This window comes from Globicephala melas, chromosome 1 (assembly GCF_963455315.2).
Source record: "Globicephala melas chromosome 1, mGloMel1.2, whole genome shotgun sequence".
Lineage (NCBI taxonomy): Eukaryota > Metazoa > Chordata > Mammalia > Artiodactyla > Delphinidae > Globicephala > Globicephala melas.
The window spans coordinates 36,187,268-36,211,219 of record NC_083314.1 but is presented as its reverse complement, the minus strand read 5'-3'; the positions used below and the strand labels follow the sequence as shown (position 1 = coordinate 36,211,219).

Below are 23,952 nucleotides of genomic sequence, written 5' to 3'. Positions count from 1 at the left end.
TTAGCCCTTAGATGGGGTGGGTGGAATGGAGATGAACCTAATCTCATTCCACATACCATAATGAATTTCAGATAAAACAACGATTTAATGCAAATAATGCAATCAGGATGTATGGTTAAGATGTTTATATAATTTCAGCATGGGGAAGTCCTGAAGCTTTTGTAAGAAGGATACACAGTCATAGCCATTAAGGAAAAGATCAGTACACCCAGCTACCTATAAATGTAAAATGCACATGTAAATGACCACTGATAGGAGAATAGTTAAATATGGTATATATTAAAGTCATCATTAAAAAGGATGGGAGTAAATCTAAAAAGAACCCCGATTCAAGACATTAAATGGAAAAAGTGAAAGCTTCAGAAAAATATGAGCAGCATAATGCCATTTTTGGTTAAGAAAAAAGAAAAAATGCCAAAATATGTATAAGTACACATATAAAGATGTTGATGTACAGAAATAAAAAGATACCCTAAACTATTAAGTGATGATTCAGGAAATGGACTAGAGAAAGAGGAGGAGAAGTAATCTTTTACTCTGTATGCTTTCATAATGTTTGAAATTTTACAAACTCATATTCATATACTATTTATGTAATTAAAAGTTATAAAAAGCAATATATATACCCAATAATATAAAATTTTAAAACTGACTAGTAAATATAAGGCAAAAAAAAACAACCTAGAAAAAAAAGTTCATTTTAAACAGGCTTTGATGAATTCTGACAAATCAACAAGAAATATTTTAGAAACCAAATAGAAAAATGAAAAAAGGACATGAACAAATAACTGTAGATGAAAAAAGCTCAGCTTCATTGATAATTAAATAAATGCAAATTAATATGTGACATCATTTTTCACTCATCACCCTAAAAAGTTCTAAGCAATATATGTAGAATAAAGAACTCCTGCACCTGGATGACTTGACCCCAGAGTCGTAGTTGTATGAGTAGGCTTGGAATCTGGAAAAATAAATTTGATTCAATTCTCCAGCCTTATCAATACAAAATTATGGATTTACTTTTGATTTTTTAAAAAGATTATTTCTCAAATTGAATTATTTCCCCAAATGAAAAATACACATACTTCCTAAACTTTGCAATTCTACTTCTGTGAAGTTAACCTAAAATATATATTTACACAAGTACATACGAATGTATCCATAAGAATGTTCACTATGGGATGTTCACTATGGCTTTGTATTATATAATGGAAATCCTAGAAGTTAACTAATAATAAACCATAAAAATATGTGTTCAGAATAAAGATATGAAACTTAAAAAAAATACCATCCACATAGTACCTTATTACATAATTTGTATCCTTTTCTTTTCCACTTAGTATTTTGCCCACATTTTTTCATATTTGCATAATCACATCTACCTTATCACTATTATATGTCACTAATGATACTTTTCATGCTCTCTAACTGATGATAAAAAATGATTGACAGTCTCATGAGGAATTTTGATTTTTGATATTTAAAAAAAAAATCCCTGTAGTTTACCTTCTTTATAAATTTGTCCTCACAATTCTCTCTTCTTCAAACACTAAACTGTATCAGTGTTTTATAAATCCTTTATAAAATGCTTATGGTCAACTCTTTCAAAAGAGCCTATCAACAAACATAGTATACCACAGTGCATAGTCCCAGTAGGACCATGTGAGTAAACATGGATGGGTCAATATCATCCACCAAAAAAAACATCTTTTTCCCACCAAAACTTCACAGCCCTCACCAAGGTACTCAAGGAGATTACTGGATACCAGGTTTACGGGAATTATAAAAAGGTGTTCTAATTACCATGTTAACATGAAAAATTCCCCTCAGTCCTTAAAATATTAGGACAATAAGAAGTAAACAAATTAAAAGCCAGTAGATGACATTTGTTTGAGTCATTAAACAATGGGACACTGGAACCTATAGAAATGTTGTTACTTTAGTGAGCAGAGCCACACTGGGACCCTGAGTGCAGTCTGCCCAGGCTAATGCTCTTCCTCTCTTCCTCTTGTCTCTTGCTTCTGCTGCAACCAAAGAGAAGAAGCCAGAGACAGCAGCCCTGAAATCAGGAAGATAATTCCTTCCACCATATCAAAATAGTCTCTCAAGTCTTAGGCAGAGCAGCTAATCAGTAGTCCCTGCAGAACCAAACTGGTCACGGTCTGGGAAAAGAAACATAGTCCTAGACCCAGGAGATACCCTGTAAAGGTGTCAACAGATCACTTTTAAAATGAATAAATTATCAATGTCGATGATACAGAAAACACACATGTTAAAAAACAGACGCCATGGACCTTCCTCTGCATTAATATTGAGTTATGCTGTAATGCATGCAAGCTACCTTTAAGAGCTTTCTAGATACTAGGCACTGTGCTAAGTGCTTTAAATGGATCCCATTTTAAATTTACTACCACTCAGTAAGGAAGGTTTTAAATCATCCACCAAAAAAACCATCTTTTAATCATTTTACATGTAAGTAAACATGCTTAAAGTTTACTTAACTTGCCACCTGCTTATATCTGCAGACTACTGCAAATAATTTTAAAGTCACTAAATGTAACAACTAAAATGGCTGTTAATATGTTCTTCTCCATTTCATTCCTAAAACTGATGAATGAGTGTAAATCATAGGAATTTAAAAGATTTTGAAAAAAATCACAAGGAATGTAAAGGATTTTGAAATATATAAGCAGGAAGTTACTAGACCTGAGTCACTGGAAATTGGAGGTTGGGAACTGGGAGGAGCTGACACTGGAAAACAAAAAAAATGTAGATTGGATCAAACACTTGCGAGTTACTGCTAGTATTTTCACCAAGAATCTGAAAGACTTGAAAAAATATATGCAGGTAGTTACTAAACCTGAGGCACTGGAAATTGTAGGCTGGGTACTAGGAGTAGTTGACTCTGGAAAACAAAATAATGTAGACTGAATAAAAAACTTGGGCATTATTATTTTCTTTTCATTAATATGAATTATGCCTTTCACTCTTATTTAGGTAAAACTTCCTATGCTTCAATTTACTCTGAAAAATGATTGCTATTCATTTTTACATGTAAAAAATGTCAAACAAGAGAAATTTATATACATGTGTGATGTACATGAAATGCTAAGACCCTATAATGACATCCAAAATCACAACAGCAGATTTCTTTGTAAATTTGAAGTCATACAACTATCACAGAAATGAATGCAAGACAGTTAAATATGAAAATTGTTTCTTTTCTATTATTCTGTATCATTGATATTTAATGTCAAAGAAAAAAAAAACAAAGGAAAATGACAATATTTATACCTTTAATACATGTTGGTATCTCAGGCTCCCAAGTACTGTTCGCACCACAGACAATTGTGTTGCTGCCATTAAGCTTAAAACCCTCAATGCATCTATATACAATCGTTGCTTTGTAGTAAAATTTTGTTCCATGTCCTGAGACTATCATTCCATTTTCAACGTATGGATAGGCACATTTGACCACTGAAAAATTGAGAAATTCCAGAGTTAATGGAAAGCTGCTTTCACATAGGACCAGAAAAACTAGTGCAAAGTAATAATTTCCAGTGGAAAGAAAGAGGAAAGGAATGAAAAGATGTTAATTGGAAAAAAAAAAAAAAAGACTGCGCATTTGAATTCCAGGGAACAGATCTGGAGTAGTCTAATAACCTTTTCCCACCTAAAACAGACTGTCATTATAGTTTATTTGCTTCCCTACATTTTCTTTCCATTATTGACAAGTTTTGAGAAAGGTCTGAGTACCAGACACAAATTCAGGGTAAGTTCAAAAGAAACTTTCAATGCTCTTTAGCTCTAGGATTTTTTTAAGATCATGCTGACACTAACTGCGGTACCCTGCTTTTTAAGAAAGGCAGCAAAAACTTTTCTTAGAAGGTAATATCTGAGCTCAAATTTAAAAGTTGAAAAGAAGCTAGCCATGCCAAGATATGAAAAAGAAAGTTCTCAGGTGACAACAACACAGAGGAACTGGGATGTTCAAGAAGTACAAAGGCCAGCGGAGTTAGGGGAGTGTTTTCCAAACATTCTGGACTGTAACCCAGAGATCAAGAAATACATTTTACATTGTAAACCAGTATATAAACAAACACGCCTGAGATAATGTTAAAAGTTAATACTTAGCCCTCACACCAGTGTACTCTGATATTTCCCATTCTACTCTACTTCTTAAAAAGTAAAATACTCATCCTGACCCTCTAGGATTCACGATCCATTAATGGGTTTGGCAGAATTTGGGAAAAAACAAAATCAAGAAACACTGGGCTGGGCAGTGAGTTCAAGAGAATGTCTTATGAGATTAAATCTGAGTAATAGATGAGGGCCAGATAATACACTGCCTTTTAAACCAGAAGAGTGTCCTTTCTCCTTTCTTTTGGGTCTGAATTTCCATCAGGTATTATTTCTCTTCAGCCAGGAGAACTTCCTTATCAATTCTTATAGTCCAGGTTGGCTAATGACAAATTCTCTTAGCTTTTGTTTATCTGAAACTGTTTTTATTTCACCTTCAGTTCTGAAAGATTTCTCTTTGACAGAGAATTCTAGGCTAACTGTTTTTTCTTTCAGCACATTAGCAGAAATTATTGTCTTGTAGTTTCAACAGTTCCTTAACAAAAGTCAGCTGTCATGTCATTCTTACTTTGGGGTGAGGAGAGAGAGGATGTAATATGTTTGTGTTTTGTTTTTTGTTTTTCCCTCTCACTGGCTACTTTTTCTTTTGTTTTCAGTAGTTTTACCATGTTGTGTTTAGTTTAGTGGCAGTTTCCTGGTAAATTTTTGAAATTTATTCTGCTACGGTCAGTGAATTTCCCAGACCTGTGGGGTTGTTGTTTTGGATCAAATTTAGATAATTTTTGGCCAGTATTTATTGAAATTATTTTCTACATTTTTCTCTCTCCTCTCTTCTGAAACTCCAGTTACATGTATGTTTGACTCTTTGCTTTTTCTCCCAAATGTCTTTCTCTCTGTTTCTTATTTTAATCTTTCTTTTCAAATCATGGTGGATTTCTATTGCTCTGTCACTGATATTTTTCACTGTTGGGCCAATATGCTCTTAATTGTACCTAATGATTTTCTTCTAAGTTAGGTTTACTACTAGATAACAAAGTACATACAGTAAATCTCACCCTTTTAAGTGTACAGCTGTATTAGTTTTGACCAATTCAAATAACCATGTAATTACCTGCACAATAACAAAAGTTCCATTATCTCCAAATACTTCCTTATGCCACTTTGTAATCAACCCTCCCCAACTTTCGACCACCTTATCCAACCAGCCAACCACTAATCTGTTTTCTGTCCCTATAATGTTGCTTTTCCAGCATGTCATAATGGGATCACAGCCTCTGAGTATGGCTTATTTCACTTAGCATAATGCATTTGAGATTCATTCCTGCTGTTGCATGATTCAGGAGTTCATTTCTTTTTATTGCAGAGTATTACTCCATTGTATGGATGTGGTATAGGCTGCTCATCCATTACCAGATGAAGGACATGTGGGCTAATTCCAGTGTGGAATGATTATGACTAATGCTGCTGTGAATATTCTCATGCAGGTTTCTATATAAACATACCTTTTTACTTATGTTGCTGAGTTGTATGGTAAATGTATATTTAACCTTATAAGGAATTGCCAAATTGTGTTCCATAATGTTCATACCACTTTGCATTCTTACCAGCAATGTATTAGAGCTCCAATTGCTCCATATACTTGCCAGTTAATGGTATTGTTAGTTTTTAGGTTTTTTTTTAATTTCAGCCATTCTAATAGCTGTTTAGTGATACCTCACTATGGTATTAAATTCCATTCTGTAATTACTAATGATATCAAGCAACTTTTCATGTACTTTTTTGGCATACATATGTCTTCTTTGGTGAAACAAATCTATTCAAATATGTTGCCCATCTTAGAAAACATTGGGTTCTTTTCTTATTGTGTTTTGAGAGTTACTTATATATTGTATACAAGTCCCTTAGCAGATATGTATTTTGCAAATATTTTCTCCCAGTCTGTGGCTCATTTTATTCATTCTTTGAACAGTGTAGTTGAAGCAGAAGTTTTGAGTTTTTAATAAGTCCAATTAATATTTTTTCTTTAAAGAAGAAGGATCATGCTTTTAGCATTGATTTAAGAAATCTTTGGCTAAGGCAGAAATATTTTCTACGTTTTCTAGTAAAAGCCTTATGGTTTTAGGTTTTACATTTAAGTCTTTGGTTCATTGTAAGTAAATGTTTGTCTATGTTGCTAACATAGGTTGAGGTGCTTTCTTTTTTCTGTGCATAATGTATATCGAATTGAGCCTGTAAATTTACCATTTTTCCAATGAATTGTTTGTATATCTGTGATGAAATCAAGTGGACATATTTGAAAGGGTCTATTTCTGGATACTTATTCTGTTCCACTGCTCTACATGGCTATCCTTTCACCAATACCACACTGTCTTGATTATATTCCTTACAGCATGGTTTATAAGAAGTCTTGACATCAGGTAGAACAAGACATCTATAATTTTTTTTCAAATTTATATTGACTATTCTAGTTCTTTTATCTTTCTAAATAAATTGTAGAGCCTGTTTCTCAAGTTCTGCTGGGATTTTATGGGATTGTGTTGAATTTAAAGATCAATTACTGACATCTTTATTATATTGTGTCTTCTAATCCATGACCACTGAATTTTCTCTATGTATTAAGGTCTTCTTTAATTTCTTCTATAAGTGTTTAGTTGCTTTTACCATTTAAATATTTCACATACATTGCTAGATTTATATGCAAGTATTTCATGTTTTGGAGCTGGTATAAACAGTACTTGAAAATTTTCAATTTCTAATGGTGTTTTACTAGTTTATAGATATACCGTCGATTTCTGAATGTTGATCGTGTATCTTGCAACCTTGCTAAAACTTCAGCCATTCAAGTTTTCTACAAAAGCAATCGTCATAAGTGAATGAAGTCTATTTTATTTCTTACTCTCCAATATGTATGCCTTATTGTACTGTCTAGGAACTCCAATGCAATGCCGAATAGACATCCTTATCTTGTTCCACTTTAAGTAAAAATAAACTACTCTTTTACTATTAAGTATAATGTTAGCTGGGGAATTTTTTTTTTTTTTTTTTGCGGAGCACAGGCTCTGGACGCGCAGGCTCGGTGGCCATGGCTCACGGGCCCAGCTGCTCCGCGGCATGTGGGATCTTCCTGTACCGGGGCACGAACCCGTGCCCCCTGCATCGGCAGGCGGACTCTCAACCACTGTGCCACCAGGGAAGCCCCAGCTGGGGAACTTTTATAGGTGCCTTTTGTCAGCTTCAGGTAGTTCCCTTATATCCTTATTTGCTGAGTTTTATAATGAAAAGATGATAAATTCTGTCATATACTCTTTTTTCTTTTACATCTATTAAGGTGATCATGTGTGGTTTTATTTTGTTTTTGTTTTTTGGCACATGCTAGAAGATTTAATCTTTAAAATAAACATTAAGTTAGGCATTCTATTTGCAGGAGAAACTGACATTCAAAGAAGTTAAATAACTTACAGAGCTAATGGGAAGTGGAGACAGAATTGTCCAATATATTCAAGGAAAGGTTTGTCTAAGCAAATGGCTCTGGGCTCAAATAAGGGAGGATATGCAGCATACTCTAAGCTCTCATTAGTTCTCTTTTTTTTTTAATTTTATTTATTCATATTTTTTATACAGCAGGTTCTAATTACTTATCTATTTTATACATATTAGTGTACACATGTCAATCCCAATCTCCCAATTCATCACACCACACCGCCCGCCTCCCCCCAACTTTTCCCCCTTTGTGTCCATACTTTTGTTTTTTACATCTGTGTTTCTATTTCTGCCTTGCAAACCAGTCCATCTGTACCATTTTTCTAGATTCCACATATATGCGTTAATATATGATATTTGTTTTTCTCTTTCTGACTTACTTCACTCTGTATGACAGTCTCTAGGTCCATCCACGTCTCTACAAATGACCCAACTTCACCCCTTTTTATGGCTGAGTAATATTCCACTGTATATATGTACCACCTCTTCTTTATCCATTCATCTGTTGATGGACATTTAGGTTGCTTCCATGACCTGGCTATTGTAAACAGTGCTGCAATGAACATCGGGGTGCATGTGTCTTTTTGGTTTTGTTTGAATTTTATTTTATTTTGTTTTTATACAGCAGGTTCTTATTAGTCATCAATTTTATACACATCAGTGTATACATGTCAATCCCAATCGCCCAATTCATCATACCTCCACCCCCACCCCCTGCTGCTTTCCCCCCTTTGTGTCCATACGTTTGTTCTCTAAATCTGTGTCTATTTCTGCCCTGCAAACCAGTTCATCTGTACCATTTTTCCAGGTTCCACATATATGCGTTAATATGTGATATGTTTTTCTCTTTCTGACTTACTTCACTCTGTATAACAGTCTCTAGATTCATCCACGTCTCTGCAAATGACCCCATTTCGTTCCTTTTTATGGCTGAGTAATATTTCATTGTATATATGTACCACATCTTCTTTATCCATTCATCTGTCAATGGACATTTAGGTTGCTTCCATGACCTGGCTATTGTAAATAGTGCTGCAATGAACATTGGGGTGCATGCGTCTTTTTGAATTAGGGTTTTCTCTGGGTATATGCTCAGTAGTGGGATTGCTGGGTCATATGGTAATTCTATTTTTAGCTTTTTAAGGAACCTCCATACTGTTCTCCATAGTGGCTGTATCAATTTACATTCCTACCAACAGTGCAAGAGGGTTCCCTTTTCTCCACACCCTCTCCAGCATTTGTTGTTTGTAGATTTTCTGATGATGACCATTCTAACTGGTGTGAGGTGATACCTCACTGCAGTTTTGATTTGCATTTCTCTAATAATTAGCAATGTTGAGCAGCTTTTCATGTGCCTTTTGTCCATCTGTATGTCTTCTTTGGAGAAATGTCTATTTAGGTCTCCTGCCCATTTTTTGATTGGGTTGTTTTTTTAATATTGAGCTGCATGAGCTGTTTATATATTTTGGGGATTAATACTTTGTCCGTTGATTCATCTGCAACTATTTCCTCCATTCTGAGGGTTGTCTTTTTGTCTTTTTTATAGTTACCTTTGTTGTGCAAAAGCTTTTAACTTTCATTAGGTCCCATTTGTTTATTTTTGGTTTTATTTCCATTTCTCTAGGAGGTGGTCAAAAAAGATCTTGCTATGATTTATGTCAGAGTGTTCTTCCTATGTTTTCCTCTAAGAGTTTTATAGTGCCTGGTCATACATTTAGGCCTTTAATCCATTTTGAGTTTATTTTGTGTACGTTAGGGAGTGTTCTAATTTCATTCTTTTACATGTAGGTGGCCAGTTTTCCTAGCATCACTTATTGAAGAGACTGTCTTTTCTCCGTTGTATATCCTTGCCTCCTTTGTCATAGATTAGCTGACCATAGATGTGTGAGTTTATCTCAGGGCTTTCTATCCTGTTCCATTGATCTATACTTCTGTTTTTTATGCCAGTACCATATTGTCTTGATTACTATAACTTTGTAGTATACTCTGAAGTCAGGGAGTCTGATTCCTCCAGGTCCATTTTTTCCCCTCAAGATTGCTTCGGCTATTCAGGGACTTTTGTTTCTCCATACAAATTTTAAGCTTTTTTGTTCTAGTTCTCTAAAAAATGTCATTGGTAATTTGATAGGGATTGCATTGAATCTGTAGATGGCTTTCAGTAGTATAGTCATTTTCACAATTTGATTCTTCCAATCCAAGAACTTGGTGTATCTCTCCATCTGTGTCACCTTTGATTTCTTTCATCAGTGTCTTATAGTTTTCTGAGTACAGGTCTTTTACCTCCTTAGGTAGGTTTATTCCTAGTTATTTTATTCTTTTTGTTGCACATGTGAATGGAATTGTTTCCTTAATTTCTCTTTCTGATCTTTCGTTGTTCGTGTATAGGAATGCAAGAGTGTTTTTTTTTTTCTTCTTCAAAGTTTCTTGATATGGTAAATTGCACTGATTAATTTTCAAATTTGAATCATCCATGGACTCATGGAATAAATCCTACTTAATTACGATGTATTATTTTTTATAGGCAAGGATTTGATTTATTAATATTTTAAGAAGTTTTAGTTCTATGCCCATTTTGGATATTGTCTGTAATTTTCTTGCAATGTTTCTGTCTGGTTTTGGTATCAGAGCAATGCTGTCCTCATGAAATGAGTTAAGAAGTATTCCTATCTCTTTAGTTTTCTTGAAAACTTTGTGTAGGGCTACTACTATTTATTCCTTAAATGTTTGGTATAATTCCCCAGTGAGGACATGGGCCTGCAGTACACTTCATGAGAAGGTTTTTTATAATTTTTTATTGAAGTATAGGTGATTTACAATATTGTGTTAGTTTCAGGTATACAGCATAGTGATTTGTTGTTTGGTTATTCTTTAGATTATATTCCATTACAGGTTATTACAAGATATTGGATACAATTCCCTGTGCTATATAGCAAATACTTGTTGCTTTTTTATTTTACGTATAGTAGTTTGTATCTGTTAATCCCATGCCCCTAATTTGTTGCCCCCCTCCTTTTTCCCTTTGGTAATCATAAGTTTGTTTTCTACATCTGTGAGTCTGTTTCTGTTTTGTATATAGAATCATTTGTATTATTTTTTTTGATTCCACATACAGCTGATATCATATAGTATTTGTCTTTCTGTCTTACTTACTTCACTAAGGATAAAATTCTCTATGTCCATCCATGTTGCTAAAATGTAACTATTTTATTCTTTTTTTAACGCTAAGTAATATGCCAATACACACACATACAGACACACAGACACACAGACACACAGACACACACACACACACACACACACAAAACATCTTCTTAATTCAATCACCTGTTGATGGGTACCTGGGTTACTTCTATGTCTTGGCTATTGTAAATAGTGTTGCTATGAACATTGGGAGTGCATGTTCCTTTTTGAATTAGAGTTTTCGCTTTTTCCAGACATATACCCAGGAGTGGGATTACTGGATCATAGCTCTATTTTTAGTTTTTTAAGTAACCTCCAGACTGTCTTCTTTACTGGCTGCATCACTTTACATTCCCACCAACAGTGCAAGAGGGTGCCCTTTTCTCCACACCCTCTCCAACATTTATTATTTATAGACTTTTTGATGACAGCCATTCTGACCAGTGGTAACACCTTGTGGTTTGGATTTGCACTTCTCTAATAATTAGTGATGTTGAGCATCTTTTCATATACACGTAGGCAATCTGTATGTCTTCTTTAGAGAAACGTCTATTTAGGTCTTCTACCCATTTTTTGATTGTGTTGTTTGTTTTTTTAATATTGAGTTGTATGAGCTGTTTGTGTACTCTGGATATTAACCTCTTGTCATTTGCATCATTTGCAAATATTTTCTCTCATTCCATAGGTTGTCTTTTGGTTTTGTTGATGGTTTCCTTTGCTGTGCAGAAGCTTTTAAGTTTGATTAGGTCCCATTTGTTTACTCTTGCTTTTGTTTCTTTTGCCTTGGGAAGCTGACCTAAGAAAATATTGCTACAACTTTTGTCAGAGTGTTTTGCCTGTGTTTTATGGTGTCATGTCTTACATTTAGGCCTTTACACAATTTGAGTTTATTTTTGTATATGGTGTGAGGGAATGTTCTAATTTCATTGTATTACATGTAGCTGTCCAGCTTTCATAAGACCATTTGTTGAAGAGACTGTCTTTTCTCCATTGTATATTCTTGCCTCCTTTGTTGTAGATTAATCGACCATAGGTGCATGGGTTTATTTCTGGGTTCTCTACTCTGTTCCATTGAACTACAATGGAGTAGGTTCTCTACTCCATTGATCTACATGTCTGTTTTTGTGCCAATACCATGCTGCTTTGATTACTGTACCTCTGTAGTATAGTCTAAAGTCAAGGAAGGGTTATATCTTGAGCTTTCTTCTGTTTTCTCAGTATTGCTTTGGCACTTCTGGCTCTTTTATGGTTCCATATAAATTTTAGGATTATTTGTTCTAGTTCTGTGAACAATGTCACAGGTATTTTTATAAGCATTGCATTAAATCTGTAGATTGGTTTGGGTAGTATGGCCATTTTAGCAATATTAATTCTTCCAATCCAAGAGCACAGTATATTTTTTCCATTTCTCTGAATCATGTTCAGATTCCTTTATCAATGTTTTATAGTTTTCAGTGTATAGGTCTTTCACTTCATTGGTTAAGTCTATTCCTAGGTTCTTTTGTTTGTTTTTAGATGCAATTTTAAATGGAATTTTTTTTTAACTTATTCTTTCTGACATTTCATTATTAGGGTAAAGAAACACAACAGATTTCTGTATATTCATCGTGTATTCTCTTACCTTGCTGAATTCATATATTAGTTCCAATAGTTTTTTATAGAGTAGCATTCTCTATATAGAGTATTATGTCATCTGTAAATAGTGACAGTTTTACTTACTCCTTTCTATTTTGGATAGCTTTTATTTTTTTTTCTTTTCTGACTTCCAACACTATGTTGAATAGAAGTCATGAGAGTGGGCATACTTGTCTTGCTCCTGAATTTCAGGAAGGCTTTCAGCTTCTGACCTTTGAGTATTATGTTGGCTGTGGGTTTGTCATAAATCACCTTTATTATGTTGAGGTATGTTCCTGCTATACCCACCTCCATGAAGGTTTTTATCATGAATGGATGTTGAATTTTGTCAAATGCTATTTATGCATTTGACAAAATTTCCTTCTGCACAAGGATGGTTCAACATACAGAAATCAATCAATGTGATATACCACAATAACAAAAGGAAAGACAAAATCTACATGCAAGAAGGTTTAAGTTGTCAAATTTACAGGCATAAAGTTGTTTGTTTTATTCCCTTACTGTTCTTTAAATGTCTGCAGTATATGTGGTGACCTCCTCTTTTTCACTCTTGATACTGGTTATTTGTATCTTCTGTTTTCCTGTCAAACTACCTATAGGTTTATCCAATTTATCAATCTTCTCCAAGAAGCAGGTATTGATTTGATTCTCTCTATATTATTTCTCTTTTCAATATCATTGATTTTTTTCTCTGTCTTTATTATTTCCTATTGGGGTTTAAGTTGCTCTTTTTTTTTAGTTCCTTATGGTAGAAGTTCAGATTATTGATTTGAGACTTTTCTTTTTCCAATATAAGTATTTCATGGTTTAAATATCCTTCTAAGCAATGCTTTTGCTGTATCCCACAAGTTCTGATATTTTGATATGCTGTGTTTCATTTTTATTATATTCGAAGCACTTTCTAATTTCCCTTGTTAGTACTTTGTCTTTGATTCATTTATTAGTTGTAAGTGTCTGCATATTTTTCAAATATTTGGGGATATTCTAGATTTATGTTTTGATTTCTACATCCATCCCAGTTTGATCAGATAATGTACTCTAAATGATTTCAATTATTTGAAATTTGTTAAAAATTATCTTATTGCCTAGAATATGGTATTAGAGAATGTTCCATGTTCACTTGAGAAGAGTAAATATTTTGCTATTATTCAGTGGACCCTTTCTTTCAAGAGTAAAAATCCCTCCAGTGTCTCCCTGCTTCTGATCATGCTCTAATGCCTTAAACATTGTTTTTAAGTAAGATTTGCCCAGAGTTTATAAATCATATCTGTGAGACAATTAATCTTTTACAATTTACACTATGATTTCCTGTAGCCAAAACTGTCAGACTTCTTGTAATACAAGATAACACTTTCTTATGTTTAAGAAAGTGTGTGTTGAATTTTTTGATGCTTTTCATGGAAAAAAAGTCCTAACTCATGCATATACACAGTAGTTTACAATGTATAAATTGGAATGCCAAGAACCTGTGGGGTGAGAGGGGGGAAGCTCTACAAGTAGAAGTATTTTATACTTGATTTGACCGATATTAAATTAAATTAGAAACCAATTAAATAGGAGGATCAAGCACATATGGCTGTTTTTACTGTAAGTAAAACAATTTACAAAGCGTTTCTACAGTATTTACAAATTAAGAAGGAAATAAATGGAAATATTATTACCTTTACACTGAGGAGGGTCACTACTCCATTTGTCATTTCCAATACAAACAAGCTTGCTCTCTCCAACAAGTGAATATTGATCTGTTCCATTTGAAGCATCACAACTATAAGTTACTACTTCATTGTATTCAAATATATCCTTGTGGCTATTTGTGTATTTTCCATTTAGAATTTTTTCAGGTGGTTTACACAAAATCTCTTAGAAAGGGAAAAAAATAAGACATAAAAGGAAAGGTAAAAGATTAAACAGCAATTAGTAAAGATATATGAATTGCCTTCAATAAATTAACATATGATTTCTACAAGCTAGTTGCGAATCCAATATCCATTTAGAAGGTTTCTATGAGAAAATGTATTATCCTAAATTCAAACTATTAATTTAGAAGTGAATTATTTAAAATAAAACTAATTTTCTTAAATAACTACATTAAAAATCTATATGAAACATATTTATTTATCTGCAAGGCCATACTAAGTTTTGTTCTCATCATAAGAGATGTTGACAATTTAATGATATGATATAATTATGATTAAAAACAGAACTCAGTGCTGGTTGAGAAACACTTCATAATTTATAAATATATCTATTCACTAAATCAGTTCTTCACATTGATACCAAGTATTATTGTCATTTTTCACTTTCATCCTTACAAGTGTATGGTGAAATTTTCCAGAGGCTATAAATTGTGTGATTTTGCAAGACACTGAATCCAGATGTCTTCCTTTAAGCCAGATATTGAAGAAATTTGCAAAAATGTAAAACAATGCCACTATTTGTTTTGGAAATTTTTGATTTTTCATAGAAGTATGTTGTATATACTAACAGGTATTGTGCTTGCTCTTCTTAAAAATGAATAATAATTATTTTAAAAACTTTTCAGTTTAAATTCCAATATAATAATAGCAAAAGATATAACCCACATAAAGAAAAGTTCATTGGTATCTATGTTAATTTAAAAGCATAAAGGGGTCCTGAGGCCCAAAGTTTGAGAACTGCTCCTCTATATTCTAAAGAGAGAATATACTTACTTTCACACATTGGAGGATTATCACTCCAGTCCACAGTACTTCCAGAAATGTCACAGTATAGAATACTTGGTCCAATTAGGAAATAACTAAATGAGAAAAGAAAAGTTACTATGTTCTTTAGTAGTTACAAGATGGACATAATAATGAAAACAATTTTATATGGTTGTCTTCCTGCACTATAGTAATTTGAGGGAGAAGTTCCTTAAACAAAATATAATGTAAGTGCTAACTAAATATGCAACTTAATTAAATAGAGTTTCTGCATGTGAACACACATTGGCCCACAGAAAAATGTCTAAATGACTCTGTCATGTTGTCAGTGTAGCCCCTCCGCTATCTCTGGCAAATGCATCACACGTTCACTTCTCTACCCTTTTGCTCACACCATTCTGCTCAGTAAGGACTGAGCAGACAGGTCAGGCCCTAGAGCTTGCCTGCCTGGATTCAAGTTCCAGCTCTAAGACTGACTTATTTGAGCTTGGGCAAGCCCCTTAGGCAAGGTTCTCTTGCTCAGTTTCCTCATCTATGAAAAGGGGGGTAACACTACATACCTCATAGGACTGTTCTGAGGATTGGATGAGTTAGCATCTGGCACGTAGTGAGTACTAGGTAAGTTTTAGCTTTTTTAAACATTCTTTAGATAATATTCTTTAGATTCTTTATTAATATTCAGAATACAGGCATACCTCATCTTACTGCTCTTCACTTTATTAAGTTTTTAACAAACTGAAGGTGTGTAGCAACCCTGCATCAAACAAGTCTATTTGTGCCATTTTCCCCAAAACGTTTGCTCACTTCATGTCTCTGTGTCACATTTTGGTAAATCTCACATATTTCAAACTTTATTCCTATTATTATACTTGTTATAGTGATCTGTGATCAATGTCTTTAATGTTACTACTATGCCTCTGAGGCTCAGATTATGGTTAGCATTTTTCTGGTAATATAGTAGTTTTAAATTAAGGTATATACATTTTTTTAGACATAATTCTATTGCACACTTACCAGACTACAGTATAGTATAAATGTATGTAAAAAACTCATTTGATTTGCTTTATTGCAGTGGTGTGTAAAGGAACCTGCGATATCTCCAAGATATGCCTGTATCTTTCTAGTAGTAGTTCAGGAATACTACTCAATGAAGTATTCTCCAATTATTTAAATTCATAATACACTCTTCTCCTTCTGGACTCTCACTGTAACGATCATGAATGATTCTATCTATTTGGTGCTTTTCATTTACTATTTTGCTCTGATGCCTCTCTATATATTCTGTTTCTCAAGAGGGCTACAACTTCCTTGATTCTACATCTTAAACTTTTGGTGCCTAGTAGCCTCTTCTAAATGTTCCAGCGGAACATTCACTGGATATTCTGCTATTTTTACTTAATCAAGTTAAAAATACTCAGTGTAACTGCCTGTACCCACTTCCAGAGGACTTTTCCCTAAAGGCTAATTCATTGATTCTAGATTATAATGCATTAGGAGAGGATTCTGGGATGATGGCAAAATAAGTGGCAACAGAAATCTGTCTCCACACCTTGATGATGACACTGACAGAATCTGCCTGATATCACTATTTTGGAAGTCTAGAATCTGTCCATGGCTTGCAATTACTAGGAGAAGACTTAGGTAAATTAACTTGCTTTGAGTCAATTTTAGCTCTTAGCACAGTGGCAGCTACCTATCCCCCCCCACCCAGCTGGCATCTGTACACGTGTTGCTAGAGCAGCTTATAAGTAGCCTGTGGGAGCTAGGGTGGGCAAAAAGGAATCTGCCCTCCAAGTATCAGGGATTTGTGTTCTTATCACTGCTGCTTCTGATCACAGAGAAGCAGAAAAAGAGGTGGGCAGCCTTTGTTGTCACACCTCCCCCAACTTTTTCAAGCTCCTTCAACACTGGACAAATGATATCCAAGGGATTTAAAATCCAGCATCCTTTGCCCCTCCCCTTCACTTTTACTTTTTTTCCACTAACAGGAGCCAGACATTAAACACTAGGACATTCAAAAATAACTGCCATGTGGAAAAAAATTATAAAATGATTCCGCCTGCCCAGAGAAAGGCTCAGAAAAAACCTGAGATGACCTTCAAGTTTATATGTCAGGCTGCTCCTCAGCACAGAGACACCATACAACAATCAAAAAACCAAACCAAACCAAAACAAAAAAACCCATAAAACAGTAAGCTCTAGGTAGTGGGCAGAATCTGATTTCCAGAGTTACCACATTATTAGATTCAAATATTGATTCAACAAAAAAGTTGTAAGGCATACAAAGAAACGGGAAAGGAAAAGTATGGCTCATACAGTGGAAAAATACATGAACAGAATTTTTTTCTGAAGGAGACCTCATGACAAATCTATCAAAGACTTTAAATGTCTTGTGAAGGCACTCTCAATGGAAATTAACGGATGCCAGTTCTGCCACCCCATTTTTCTTCAGTGAAGCAGCCAAACAGCAGACACAGAGAAGCCAATGAAGAAGCCAAACAGCAGACCTTTGTGAAGACCCTGACGGGCAAGACCATCACTCTTGAGGTCAAACTCAGTGTCACCACTGAGAATGTCAAAGCCAAAATCAAAGACACTGAGGACATCCTGCCTCACCAACAGAGTCTGATTTTTGCAGACAAACAGCTGAGGATGGCCGTACTCTCTCAGACTATAATATCCAGAAAGAATCCACCCTACACTTGGTGCTTCACCTGCAGGGTGGTATCATCAAGTCTTCCCTCTGCCAGCTTTCCCAGAAGTACAACTGCAACAAAATGATCTGCTGCAGGTGTTATGCTCACCTGCACACCAGTGCTGTCAACGGCCACAAGAAGAAGTGTGGCCAAACCAACAACCTGTGCCCCAAGAAGAAGGTCAGGTACATCCTCTCCACTGGCTCTTCTTTTGCCCACAGGGTTGCCCCCTGCCTAAGCCCTGCCCTGGAGCCTCAGTAAAATTTGAAAGAAATAACTGGGATAAAGATGCACAAAGAACTAAAGGAAGAAATGTAGAAAGTCAAGAGAACAATATGTGAACAAAATGGAAATATCAATAGGAGCTAGAAAAGCTAAAAAGAATCCAAAAGTAAATTCTGGAGTTGAAAAGTACATTAATGGAAATGAAAAAGTCACTGGAAGAATTAAAGGCATATTTGAGAAGAAAAAAGAATTAGTGAAATTGAGATAGGGTAGTGGAAATTATTGACTCTAAGAAACAGAAAGAAAAAAGATTGAAGAAAAGTGAACAAAGCCTAAGGGATCTGTGGGACACCAACAAATACACTGTGGGACTCTCAGAAGGAGAAGATAGAGCAAAAGGGACAGAGAGAATACTTGAAGAAGTAATGGCTGAAAACTTCCCAAATTTAATAAAAGAAACAAATATGCCAAAAGCTTAAAATTCTCCAAAAGCTTAAAATTCTCCAAAAGCTTAAAATTCTGAGTGCAGGTCTCTTTGTATTCATCTTACTAAGATACATGATAATCAGACTTTCAAAGGACAAAGAATGCTGAAAGCTGCATGAGAGAAGTAAATCATCACATACAAGGGATACTAATTAAGATTTGTCATTAGAAACTCAGAGACCAGAAGACCGTGGATTGATACAAAGTGCTAAAAGAAAAAAAGTCCTCTGTTTCCTTATTTATCTTCTGTCTAGTTGTTCTATCCATTATTGTGAGCGAGGTCTTGCAGTCTCCAACTATTATGTCGAAATGCTTATTATGTAGAAATGCATATTTCTCCCTTCAATTCTGTCATTGTTTGTTTTGGTTTGGTTTGGTTTTTTTGGCCGCCCTGTGAGGCTTGTGGGATCTTAGTTCCCCAACCAGGGATTGAACCCGCGCCCCCTACAGTAGAAGTGCAGAGTCCTAACCACTGGACCGCCAGGGAATTCCCATGTACAATGTTCAATGTAAAATAATTCCCATGGTAACCACAAACAATATAACTATAGAATATACACAAAAGGAAATGAGAAAGGAATTTAAACATTTCACTACAAAAATCAACTACACACTAAAGAAAACAATAATGCAGGAAATGAGGGACTAGAAAAAAGCTATAAAGCATATAGAAAACAAGTAGCACAATGATAGAAATAAATCCCTCCTCGTCAATAATTATATTAAGTGTAGATGGAATAAACTCTCCAATCAAAATACAGAGATTGGCAGAATGGATAAAAACACATGATCCAACTATATGTTGTCTACAAGAGACTCACTTGACATTCAAAGACACAAATGCGGTGAAAATGAAAGGCTGGAAAAAGATATTTCTCACAAATAGTAACCAAAAGACAGTAGAGTAGCTATACTAAAATCTGACAAAATAGACTTTAAATGAAAAAGGTTACAAGAAACAAAGAAGTAAATTTTATATTAATAAGGATTCAGTACTGAAGATATAACAATTATAAACATTTATGTACCTAATGACAGGCTATCAAAATATATGAAGCAAAAAATGACAGAATTGAAAGGAGAAATATGCATTTCTACATAATAAGCATTTCTACATAATAGTTGGAGACTGCAATACCTCGCTCACAATAATGAATAGAACAACTAGACAGAAGATAAATAAGGAAACAGAGGACTTCAACAGCACAGTAAAACAACCTGATCTCACAGATATATACAAAGCATTCTACCCAACAACAACAGAATACACAGTCTTTTCAAGAGCATGTGGGACTTTTCCAGGATAGACCATATGTTAGGTGACAAATTAATGTTATTCAAAACATAATTATTTAATAAATAATTAATAATATAATTGTTTTATGCCACAAATTAATATTAATAATAGATTTTAAAAGCCAGATATCATAAAAAGTATATTCTCTGACCACAATAGGATGAATTTAAAAATCAACATCAAAAGGAAAACTGGAAAATTCATAAAATTATGAAAATTAAACAATATGCTTTTGAACAACCAATGGCTCAAAGAAGAAATCAGGGCAATTAGAACATACTTTGACATGAATGGAAATGAAAACATAACATACTAAAACTTATGGGATTCGGCAAGAGCAGTGCTAAGGGGGAAATTTATAGCTATAAATGTTTACGTTAAGAAACGATAGCTCTGAAAAAACAAACTAAGTGTACAATTTAAGGAACCAGAAAAAGATAAACCCAAAGTTAGCAGAAGGAAGCAAATAATAAAGATTAGAACAGACATAAACAACAACAACAAAAAGAGCGAAACAAGAGAGAATATCAATGAAACTAAAAGTTGGTTCTTCAAAAAATGCGACAAAAGTGACAAACCCTTAGATTGACTAAAACAAAGAGATTAGACTCAAATTACTAAAATCAGAAATGAAAGCAGGAACATCACTATAGATTTGACAGAAAAAAAACTATTATGAGAGTACTATGAACAATTTTACACAAATGCCACAAATGGATAAACTAGATATAATGGACAAATTCCTAGAAACACAAAACCTACCAAGAGTTAATTACAAAAACAGATAATCTGAATAGATCTGTAACTAGTAAGGAGATTGAATCAGTAATCAAAATTCTCCCAATTAAGAAAAATCCTGGATCTGATGGTTTCATTGGTGATTTCTACCAAACATTTAAAGAAGTAATACCAATCCTTCTCAAACTTTTCCAAAAACCTGAAAAGGAGGGAAGTCTTCCAAACCCATTCTGAGACAAGCATTACGGTGATAGCAAAATTCAATAAAGGTACTACAAGAAAAGAAAGCTAGAGACCACTATCCCTTAAGAACACTGATGCAAACAACCTCAACACAATACTAGCAAACAATTTAGCAGCATTTTAAAAGGATTAAACATCATGACCAAGTGGGAATTATTCCTAGAATGCAAGAGATGGCTCAACACATAAAAATCAATCAATGTAATATGCAACATCAAAAGAATGAAAGGAAAAAAAACCACATGGTCACCTCAATTGAGGCAGAAAAAGCATTTGATAAAATTCAATATTTTTCATAAGAAAAATACTTAACAAACTAGAAACAGAAGGAAACTGCCTTAAGATAATAAACTCCATACATGAAAATCCAACAGCAAACATCATGCTCAGTGGTTAAAATCTGGAACAGATCAGAACAGGCATGAACAACTGCTTTTACCACTTTTATTCAACGTGGTACTAGAAGTTCTAGTCAGAGCAATTAAGCAAGAAAAAGAAATATAGTTCTAACTTGGAAAGAAAGAAGTAAAATTATCACGGTTTGCAGAGGATATGATCTTCTACATAAAAAACCCTAAAGATTACACACAAACACACACACACACACACACACACACACACACACACACAGTAAAAACTAATAAATAAACTCAGTAAACTACCAGGATACATAGACAATATTTAAAAACCAGTTGTGTTTCCATAGCATATTACATTTACCTTTTAAATTCACATTTTTTATAAATGTTCAGTATCCCTAACATATGCTATTAAAAGAGCCCTGTAAAACAAAGACTATTATTAAATCCTCAGTACCACTTTTTGAGATGCTTCACTCCTTTGTAGTAGTTTTAAAAATAAGGTTTTCCAATTAAGAGATCTTGATCAACATTATTGTCTAAGCTTACCAGGTCACTTTTGTTCTTGTGACATCTTACAGATTACTTTGATATAAGAATATCTTCAGTTGGCAACTCTACCCCCCAGTTCCATAAACCTATTTCACCTCTGAGAACTGACCATTTTAAATAGGGTGCATTGTGTTGTCAAGGATAAAGTCACCATGATTAACACATTTTTAATGCTTATGAGAGGTTTATTAATACATATACTAAGTATTACACAATTTTACTTTCCTTCAATTTAAATTTCTTTCTATTAGTTACACATCTTTTCAGTCTCCATAAAAAGCCCAAGAGTTATTTGGCTACAGTACAACTTGTCACACAGAAAGCAAAATTAAATCAACTTTGTGGGAATGTTTAAGAAGAGAGGCAAAATGAAAATGGATTTAGTAACATATAACATTATTTCCTCTAAGGAGCATCCTACTTACCCATCATTACAAACATAATGAGCCTCTGAGCCAAACAGAATACTTCCATTTGGGTAGTCTACTTGGCCATTTGTGGGATCCCCTAGGTTAGGACACTGTTTTCCTAAAAGGAAAATTTCAAATTCGTTGTTTTATACCAGTTTCAAAACAGATTTGAATCAAATTCAATATTCTACATTGCTCACTTGAATTCATGGGAATATTATTATCTTTTATTATTTGCTTTCTTTAACTATTATAACATCAAAGAAGATTCACATTTACCCAGGCAACCAATTGTGGAAAAAAATGTTCCCTGGAGAGTTTTCAAAGCCTGAATGCACTGCTGTCTAAAACCTACCCATTTCAGTCGTAAAATATGAACCCTAAAATGTGTGAAAAATCTCTAGAGCAATAAAAAAGTTTTTTGAATTAAAAAAAAAAAGTTTTGTTTACTTACTTGTACAGGCCTCCTGGAGAAGTGGCCACATACCATCATTCTGACAAACAGCAGAGGTAGGAACAGGAGGACGCTTGGGCTGGTAACCTGGGCGACATTCATACTGTACACTCTCCCCAGGGCTATAACTGGGTTTAGGGACACCCGGGAGCCGCATAGATTCATACCTTGGTGGCTCACCACAGGCATCTAGGTATAAGAGAATAAGAGCATAAAAATATTTTATCTCATTCACCAGCCAGGGACTGTGGCCTGGCATCAGGTAGGTAGTACAGAATAAATGGAAAGGTTCTCAGCAAGATTTTAAATGACTGTCCCATGCTTTTACCCAACTGGTGGTGTATGTGCCTTACTTACATTAAATAACAACCTATTAACTTTTGGTTTGTTAGGGAATAAGATGAATTTTTATTCAAGAGTAAATTAAAGAGATAGCATCAATGTTTTTAGTTTTGAAATATAAATACATTTTAGGTATGTATCCTTCCCCACTTTTTTCTAAATTCATTTCAAAACTCACCTCTCCTCTAAGAAGTCTCCTACAGTATACAGCACTCTGTTCAGATTACTCTTCCATAGTTTGAAACACAAGCATATGATCACTTGTCATTTCAGGCTCAGTTTCCTCTCAGAAGGCAAGGTCCTAGAGGGCAGTGATCATATGCCTTCTTTCTCTACTACACTCTGTACTCAGTTGGTACTCAAGACATGCTATGGTAAGAGATCAATATAAAATATGCCTTGTAAGATTCATAAATCAAAATAATTATGGACCGAAGTATTTCAAAAAATAATACTCAGTTTCATTTGTTTCCTATTAATGAATTGAGCATTTTAAAAGTGGTGAATAGACACCATGTAAATATCAAAATGTACTATCTGAAAAGCATTACATGAAAAAACAACTTGCTCTCTTTGACATTACTTTAAATATAATTTAACTTTCCTTCACAGATCAACGGATTGCTCATTCCTCAGAAGCTCCCTGAGGTAGCTGTTTGGGTTGTTTATCCAATATATTCCAACAGTAAAGCTATTATATTGTTATGCTTTTATAATTTTGTACTTCTGGGATTTTTTGGGGGGGTGTTGAGGGAAGGAGTTTTTTACTCCCTAGAATAATGTCATTTCTACCTCAGCAAGCCCTCTTGCTTTATTTTTTTTGCTTTTTTTTTTTTTTTTTTTTGCGGTACGCGGGCCTCTCACTGCTGTGGCCTCTCCCGTTGTGGAGCACAGGCTCCGGACACAAAGGCTCAGCGGCCATGGCTCACGGGCCCAGCCGCTCCACGGCATGTGGGATCCTCCCGGACCGGGGCACGAACCCGTGTCCCCCACATTGGCAGGCGGACTCTCAACACCTGCGCCACCAGGGAAGCCCCCTCTTGCTTTTAACTATCTGGACACTTGATAACCTAACAAATCTGTTAGAAAAATTA

The 23,952-nt window shown here is 34.5% G+C and overlaps 1 protein-coding gene and 1 pseudogene across 5 annotated transcripts in view; one reads left to right on the top strand and one right to left on the bottom strand.

Annotated features, from left to right (window-relative positions):
• The window catches only part of CD46 (CD46 molecule), a 54,136-nt gene that overhangs the window by 15,318 nt on the left and 14,866 nt on the right, over positions 1-23,952 (bottom strand). For 2 of the 5 annotated variants that reach the window (XM_060294001.1, XM_060293995.1), the window contains exons 2-9: positions 22,517-22,705; positions 22,078-22,180; positions 15,066-15,151; positions 14,037-14,234; positions 3,295-3,477; positions 2,861-2,905; positions 2,707-2,751; positions 914-961 (exon numbers count right to left, since the gene is read on the bottom strand). In XM_060294001.1, the coding sequence (XP_060149984.1) occupies positions 914-961; positions 2,707-2,751; positions 2,861-2,905; positions 3,295-3,477; positions 14,037-14,234; positions 15,066-15,151; positions 22,078-22,180; positions 22,517-22,705 (897 nt within the window). The remainder of the gene's footprint in view (positions 1-913; positions 962-2,706; positions 2,752-2,860; positions 2,906-3,294; positions 3,478-14,036; positions 14,235-15,065; positions 15,152-22,077; positions 22,181-22,516; positions 22,706-23,952) is intronic. The other 3 variants (XM_060293998.1, XM_060294005.1, XM_060294011.1) reach the window with 3 other exon arrangements.
• LOC115850454 (ubiquitin-ribosomal protein eL40 fusion protein-like) lies at positions 17,478-18,013 on the top strand (annotated as a pseudogene).